This window comes from Solanum pennellii, chromosome 2 (genome assembly GCF_001406875.1).
Source record: "Solanum pennellii chromosome 2, SPENNV200".
Classification (NCBI taxonomy): domain Eukaryota; kingdom Viridiplantae; phylum Streptophyta; class Magnoliopsida; order Solanales; family Solanaceae; genus Solanum; species Solanum pennellii.
The window spans coordinates 52,629,729-52,638,390 of record NC_028638.1 but is presented as its reverse complement, the minus strand read 5'-3'; the positions used below and the strand labels follow the sequence as shown (position 1 = coordinate 52,638,390).

Below are 8,662 nucleotides of genomic sequence, written 5' to 3'. Positions count from 1 at the left end.
AACTTGATTAGGTACTCATTTTGATAATTGCTGTTTTGAATGATATAAAATTGAAAATGACCTAAACCAAACTGGACTACACACGTTCACACTTACAACTACAACGACTACAGCAATAAACCAATTGAATCTCTCTCTGACAGAGAGGTATACACGCAAAAAAAAATATCTCTTGCTTGTGAGTTGTGATGGTAATGTTCCAAATTCTTCGAAGATCTATATCTCTATTATGTTGTATTATTATGTATCAATCTGAACCCATAGCACAAGACTCAATTGGTCATAGAAATCAAAGAGATAGAAAGCTTTAGATAGAGCAAGTGAGAGCACTTAGGCAAGTCCGACAAGAAAAGGGGGGAAATGAACTACAAACTTGATATAACTCTTAACTATTCTATTTGTTCTCGTCTTAGTTCCACAAGTAATGAAGGAAAGACCAGCTAATCTATAGGCATGATCAATGCATCATGAAAAGTTTAGCTCAGTTAAGGGGTATTGATTTACTAACTTCTTTCTACTACAAGTATTTGTTTCCTTGAGTGTAGAACATTCATCACCAGGCATTCATTTTAGATGTAGAAGAATAATGTACAAAACATGGTTAGACAAATCACATGCGAGAACTATGTATTGGATATCCATCTCTCTTATGATATGTAGCTAACATCCAAACCCACACAAAGATGGTGCAATCAGAGAGAGCAGCTGAACAGGGGTAGGGGTCAAAGAAATAAAGGTAATGCAGAAAACAATGAAAATTGAGATTAGGCCAATCAAATCCACACGAAATGGGCTAACATACGAAAGTCGTCTCCTAATAGTTCAGCTAAGCTCAGTCATACAAGTTAAATCAGAAGTGTTCCAGGCACTTGAAAGTATAAGCATCTTTTCCTATTTGGAAATGAAACTAAAAAATTTCTTTTACAAATTCTCTGGCAAGAAATCACCAGAAGTACTAAATATTTTTCTTTTCTCTAACTGTTTGACTGGAAAGCTTCAAGAGCTCCCATTGTTTCATGTTTGTGTACATAAAAACAAAAAAGAACTGACAGAAGCAGAGAAGCATCATTACTGCCTCAAAGAGGAAGGGGTACCTTCTTGGTGGAGTTACCATCAAGTAAACAATATGCAGAAGAAGAGAGCAGGCGATGGCAAAATATTTTAAAGTTGTAAAAGGAGAGCGAGTCTCCCTTGTGTCTTCTCTTTGCACAGGTGCATTGTACAGGAGGACAAAGAGACCATATAAAGCAATGTATGGAAGAATCAATTCATCACGCCTTAGAAGAGGGAACATAGAGAGCAAGGCAAAATATGTTAGCCAGCGAAAAATAAGAGGTTCATCAATCGCCAAGAAGCTTGCTGGAAGAAGAGGCAGCAGAATAGATTTCTCATGAACTGTAATTCAGCACAAAAGTATCAATTAGAGTTATACTGAGATGAGAGAAGCAGAATCACATAAGTAGAGGTGCATGGCAAGATAAGGGAATCAAATAGGCATTTTGTACCTTGAAATGAGAAGAAGTAGAACGATAAAGAACTGCTGAGCAGTCCAAAGAGGAAGTTTCTTCTGCTCGGTGCCAATATTAGCAGCAGCATTGAGGGCAGACACGTGGAAACAGTTGAAACAAGACTTAGAATCCTTAATGCTTGAGTACTGAACAACCTCTTCCACTTCACAATGACTGAAGTGGTACACCAGAAGTTAGCCACATAATCCTCATATATGCCCCTCTCAAAAGGAGCTAGGCGGGACAGAACCTGTATCAAGCATCAAAAGAAACTGAGTCAATAATCTCACATATTTTGATGGAAATATTTGCTAAACAGGATGGACAAGACTCAATCCTCAATCAGGTCGTCTATTTCCATTTAGAAATGAAGACATAAATGTAAAAGGGGTGGGCTCAGGTAAAGGGTTTCTGACACATCTGAAATAAAATCAGGTTACAACTTTTGTGATGTTGTGATTATGAGGCGTATAAGCACTTTTAACAATCTCCCAAACTACACTTTGAAAACTAAAAGGTATAGCTCAAAATTCCTGAAGTTCAATTATTCAATGGTCATAGTAAAAATTGGATAGCCAAAGGATGCCACCTAGCAATCAATAAAGTAGGGTGAAAATCATGAAAACCCTAGAGAAATCTGTTGGCTGCTTAAGCAGAAAATCATATCATGGTACATTCGCTTGACCTTTGAGACTTCTATGCATTTGATTGATATGACCTAACAGGCTAACACCTAAGTGGGTCGATAGGATGTGGAATGGGATAACTACCGAGTTACAACAGAGGCATTGCTTGCTCTTAGTAATCACAGTTTCGATTAACCCTTTTAGTTCTTTATCTTTCCATGTGTTATCCACCAAATCCTCCTGGAGAACCTCAAGAAATACACCCACACACAGAGGAACTCACTAACTAGGTGAACTTTCATGAGAAATCGAAAACAAAGAAAGAAGAAACAATCAGCAGGAATTTCTCATTCCATAGACAAGTAAAACCTCAAATCAGTAGCCCAAGAATATGATCATCTTACCAGTATACTCATTTACTCAAAACATCTCCCATCATCCATGCATAGACCTGACTCTTATTGGAATTTTCCTCCTGTACCTTACTACTAACACAACTGTTGCTCATATATCTAATATAAGAAAGCCCGCTACATGCTCTTGCAGTCATTATCATTCCTCTATAGAACTAGTAATGAGAACACATGTTTTCAAGTATTCTTACCTTACACTACTAGCTCATTCTTCCTTATTCATTTATTAGATATGACTAGAAATCAATTGTTCTTAATATGAACATTCCACCATGAAATTACCCCTCCCTGCATAGGTCAGTCTCATCCCGACCCTTTTGAGCAGTGTGGTAACATCCGCAATTGCCATTCTAACGCCACTGTGAGAAACTAACATCTTAAAGTATGTTATTAAGAAATTCTAATGTAATTAATAGGAAATATCCTAAACTGTCCTTCACTATAGGCACAAGATTTACAGATGCAATATGCAATATCAAGAAAATAAGGTAGAATCATTATTTTAAAAGCAAAGGTATGACATATTGACATTTTACCTCTATCGGGCAGGATAGAAACCCCAAGGAAAGAGGCGTGACAACCAGTTTTAAAATGTATACATTAGTGCGCTGACATACTATTTGAATAAGAAAAAAAAAACTGAAAAGGTTAGGAATGAGGGAATGTTCATCTTTGCTAAAAGAATCTTTGTTAAAATTCTGTTTCTGTTATAACTGAGAAATCCTAGAGGACACATGGTGCACGATTCGAAACTCGATGCATAATGGCCCCAATCCTTACCCTTATCCACTTATATCAAACTTTAGTTTGTGTCGGAATTTGAAGCCGTGACGTGTGCCTAATCCACACATCACATGCTACACTCTCACCACTAGACCAAAACCCTAGAGGGGCAAAAAATATTTGTTAGATTAAATAACCTTTGATATGAAATTGTTCTTTTCTTATAGAAATCAATTAAATGGTGACAAAATTATCAATCTTAGAAAGAAAAGATCCATTTCCAAATGAACCTAGAAACTAATATTGGCATTTGACTTTCTTTTGCACTCCCTATTTTTAACATAAAGCAAATGCTTATGGTACAATTACTAGATAGTCCAAACGTTTTTTTCTTCTTTGAGATAATAGTCCAAACGTAATATAATCATACTTCCGTCATGTAATGTTAATATCCAACATCGTAAATATAGCTATATACATTGTACACTGTGCCTTTAAAAAGGTGTCATAAGAAATTTGAAATCATGTGCTCTCTCAATTCTTTTCCCATTTTGCTTATTTCTCAGAAAGATTTTAACATAAGTATATCATCTGTTTTTCTTATATCTTTATCAAAATTGAGGCTCAAAGGGTATCCTACTAGCTTAGGTATTTGAACAAACAAAAATAGCCCAATGTAGTTTAATTTACCTCAAGCAATTTCAGCTCACCCTTACCCAAGGCAAGCCTTAGCATGAGTTCTGAAACTGTATTTCACAAAACAAATATAACAATGGTAACTCCTCCGACTATTAGCTGAGGAGATTTAAGGATATTGGTTTTCATCTTCGAAACAACGGAACCACTACCAGTAACCTTTTTTTTAAAAAAAAAAATTGGTAACTACCACTAACAGTAACCTAAAGCATGTAAATCCTGATTCAATGTACTTGTAATTTAAGGCACCAGTCTTTTACCTCGAAAGGTGCTTCCACAGAATAAAGATATGGCCACCAAAGAACAGTGAACGTTCCTAATACCGCCAAGCCCAATTTCAAGACCTCAAGAAAAGGATTATGGCGCTTTAAGCACTTGCCAAAGAGATAGCCAAAAAATGCAGGTGCAAAATAGGCACTCATCTGGATAAATCAAGATCAGTAAGTAATACTAAATAATACAATGGAGCAAGGGACCAAACACCAATAACTTTAAAGAGTAACTCCTAGTAAATCTAGAAGATAGTCAAGCACAACAACAAACTTTTGGCATAAATTTATCATCACATCAAGTTACTCAAGTAAGATATCATAACTTCAGTATCGACTTAAAATCACCTGCTAAACATTAATCAAGATAATCATGGTTCCCCTCATTTGGATTTTATATGATAATATTTGACGGGGGCAGATTTTAAAAAAGAAAGACCTAAAAATAAGCCAAATATGCACAACATAACAAAGTTACCAACAAAAACCTCAGAATCTACTAGTCTAAAATATGCTATGTCATTCCAATAAGAAAGTGTCATAAAGGGTAAAATGGAAATATTAGAACAAGACATTTTCAATTACAAAAAGGTATCAATCTTTTTGGAACGAACTAAACGAAAAGAGTGTCGTATAAAATATATGACGCTACCTTCCCCTCATTTCATTTGACGATACTGGACAAGTTTAGGTGATTTAAGCACCTCCTATGACTTGCATGTTTTATCACATAGCAGTGTATCATCAATTTTTAGTTAAAACTTATTTGATCCTTGTTTCAGCAAACTTGAGTGGATCATCAGTTTCTAGTAAAAACTTATTTGATCCTTGTTTCAGGCTTTCAGCAAACTTGAGAGACATTCAAGATTTCAAAAAGAAATGATTTCACTATCAACTTCTTTATCAAAAAAAAGAAAAAGAATTCACTATCAACTATTTGGCACCTGAACAAAGTTATGATCTTTTACCCAAAGAAAAATATAATTGCTCCTACTGATCTTAATTCAAGAGCTTCGGAACACAGCCATATATCCTACATTATTTAAACAAGAAGTTACCTCATAAAATTTCCCATGTGTGTAGTAGAATTTACATGGGATAGGTCATAGCAAACCCTAAAGGCTTAATCTTATCACTTAGTCCAACACATCTAACTACACTCTCGCATACATGCTAGTAGACAACATTAGAGCCTTAGATCTTTCCACTTTCTTTCCCTTTTCTGTAAGCTTCTTTGGTCATTGACAATTTCTTTTATGTAGGCATAAACTCCACTTCTTCTCTTTAGAAATTCTTTCCTTTTCATCTCTCCAGAATGACTCTACTTCGTCTCTTTAGAAATTATATTCTTTTCATCTCTTGAAATTGGCTTCAATTTTTCTTAGGGCATTAGGAGTACTACCGAATACGTATAAATTAGCATAGATACTCAGTTACTAATCAGAAATCAAGCTAACTGATTGCCATGAGATACTAGGTTTGTGACATTAATATTATTGTATATCTTAGTTTTTACACCAAGAAATGAAAAGTTAACTTGCAAGTTCACAGGTATTTGTATACAAATTACATGTTCAAATTTGCTTTTCTAATTGGGATATCCATATGTATAGAAAGAATGGTACCTGTTTATGGTTAAGAGCAAAAGAGAACAAGATTGAACCAACAATGTCTCTATCAGATAGAATTGCAGAAACCGCAGCAACAGTAAGCCCCAAGCTAATACAATTATACTGTCAACAAATAAATTGAATCAAAGACCAAAGCATTCAAACAAATGAATAACACTTCAAATCCAACGGGCAAATCCCAGACCAGGAGAGATATAGTACCTGAAAATGACCGTGATCAATCAAGATGAGACATGGATTCAATAAAATCATGGCAAAGTGCCACAGCCTACCACTTTTCGACCCCTCGTGAATACCGGAGTAATATACAATTATAAAATAAATAACAGCAGGAAAAAATATTAGGACATCGGACAATAACACTGTCCACCGCATCAACAATTTTCTGCATCAAACAACCAACACAGATCAAATTCGTTTATCATCTCATCTTCCAGTAGATACTCCCAAAATATCAAAACTTTGAAATTGATCTGCCACAGCATACCCAATATATGACTCGTAGCCGCGGGAAGTGTAGAGTTCAACTGACTGTGGATCAAAATATCTGAGGAAAAGGCCATGAATATAGCTCTGATACGCTGTAAGAGGAGGGTAATCTAGACCCCAGTATTTCAGATCATTGACAGTGCTATTTCGGTACCATTCTTTAACAGGGAGATTAAGAGTGATCTCCATCCAATGCCGCTGAGCCTCGTAATCTCCATACTTAGGCGGAGTTCCGGCGCCTGAATAGGGGTGGATTGATACTGCAATTCGCACCAAAATAGCAAAGAGAGTGATGCAAATGAAGGAAGCTGTAGTGCCCTTTTGAGTAAGAAACGACCAGATGTTAGATTCTGAACCATCGCGCGATGGCTTAGTTGCCTTCTTCGTCTTCTTCTCCATTTCAGTCACAGAAATTTCACCGGAGCCAAAAAGGGGAACTCAATACCGGTGGACGCGGGGTCGCAATCAGTTCACGGCGGGGGAAGAATCCAATTCAACCCGCAAAGGAATTCGGGCTGCTCCTATAATTGAATTTTGGGCTTAAAGACATGTCATGCTCGGATTATAATATTATTTTATTACAAGTTTAGTTTAATATATTGCAAAATTAATCTTTTAAAATAAAAACCTACAGATAAGTTAAGATTTGTATAATAAATTAGTATATGCATTATTACTTTTTTCATCTTAGTGGTTTTAATATATACATTATTAGTTTTGCTTTATATTTTATATCTCACGAAATAATGTAATATAGACTTTCACATATCATTTATGAAAAAATAAATAAATTTAATCATTAAATAGTTTAATTAATATTACAGTTTAAAGGTTGATTAAATCTCCACCAACCAATCAATCTTTGCACTAGATTTTGTAATAAAGTAATTGTTGATCAAGTGGTTAATTGACATTGAAAGTAAAAGTTGACATTGCTTTGATATAAAAAAAAAGTCTATATTAGGGTTGTTCAAAGACAAATTAAAATTGATAATCTATACTAAAAAAGGTACTATTAATTATTCAAAATATTAGTTTAATAATGGTTTAAAGTTAATTACTATATTGAATTATTGATATTGTAATGGTTTAGATTTTTCTTAAAGCTGATTAATTGATAATTTCATAATAAATGAAATATATAATTTACAAGTTCATTATGATTTACTTTTTAGATTGCAGGTGATGTAGAATTAGTTGGTTTCTTTGTTGAAAATAGTCCATTAGGAAATTTGTCAAACTTATATAAGATATTTAGTTTAAAAACCAATTAGAACAACATTGTTCGAACTTCAAAAAAATAATAAAAATGAAATACCTCAATTTCAAAATATAAGTCCAATATTTGTTTTTGTGTTTTATCTTTTTTTCTTATAACGAATACTTTGTATGAGTTAAAAATTGTCTATTAGATATTATCGTACTTATGTTTTTTTTTAATTAACAATTAATCTTCCAAACATTATGTGTTGTTAGTATTTATTCTAAGCAAATAAATTCCAATCGAATGAAACTTGATTTTCACATACAAATTACTCTATAAACTTTTAAATCCCGAAAATGAGTAATTAATATATAAAAAATATAAAAAGTATATAAAAAAATATTAACATCAAAAGTTCACAAATAAATATAGTAACCTTAAACTCAACAATTAATTTTATTTTTTGGTAAATTCAAAAAATAAGTAATTGATTAATAAAAAAATAGGAAAATATGAAAATTTTTTGTAATTTTTTCTATTTTTATTAATCAATTACTCATTTTCGAAAAATTACCGAAAAAATAAAAATTAAACAAAATTGTTGATAAGAGATCGGATAGTTTATTTAAAAGGGGGTCGATTTATTGATCGGATCAAGTGTTTATGTATTCAAATTTTTAGGGGTATAATTGTTCCCTTTCTATTTTCATATAAATGTCATGTGGTAATGTCAAAATGACATGACAATTCCATGTGGTATTTAAAGAAATAAAAAGTGAGTTGAATTTGTCCAGCATACCAACTAACGCCCATAAGGACATATCTGGGCGAAAATTTGGACGACGAGGGTATGAGTGAGCCAAACTTTAAAAGGGAGTATATTAGACCTTTTCGAATAATTTAGGGAGCATATTTAATTTGACCCTTTTCCCTCAATTTTATGCGTGGGTTATTATTATGACCTCTAAAATAATTAATAGTCACATTCATGATATTATTTGATATTCTATATTTTAATCCTATAATAGAGATATTGTAAGACTTTGTTGATGAACATCAACATTTTAAGTTGTTATGTTTTTAGTGTTTATTGTGTTGATGCT

The 8,662-nt window shown here is 33.4% G+C and overlaps 1 protein-coding gene across 1 annotated transcript; it reads right to left on the bottom strand.

Moving 5' to 3' along the window:
* Positions 1-740: 740 nt before the first annotated feature.
* Positions 741-7,008, bottom strand: LOC107009207 (probable dolichyl pyrophosphate Man9GlcNAc2 alpha-1,3-glucosyltransferase). Its single transcript, XM_015208498.2, has 6 exons — positions 6,354-7,008; positions 6,068-6,251; positions 5,861-5,968; positions 4,227-4,388; positions 1,506-1,758; positions 741-1,395 (listed from the first exon to the last, which is right to left on the bottom strand). Exons 1-6 carry the CDS (start codon positions 6,752-6,754, stop codon positions 956-958), a joined length of 1,548 nt encoding a protein of 515 aa, XP_015063984.1. The 5' UTR covers positions 6,755-7,008; the 3' UTR covers positions 741-955.
* Positions 7,009-8,662: the final 1,654 nt, after the last annotated feature.

Excerpts from the sequence above, each read along its gene's own strand:
- LOC107009207 (XM_015208498.2), bottom strand. The coding sequence starts at position 6,754 with ATGGAGAAGAAGACGAAGAAGGCAACTAAGCCATCGCGCGATGGTTCA. Across the intron at positions 1,759-4,226 it reads CTGTGGAAGCACCTTTCGAG|GTTCTGTCCCGCCTAGCTCC; the intron begins GTAAAAGACTGG and ends TGCTTGATACAG. Across the intron at positions 1,396-1,505 it reads CTACTTCTTCTCATTTCAAG|TTCATGAGAAATCTATTCTG; the intron begins GTACAAAATGCC and ends GCTGAATTACAG.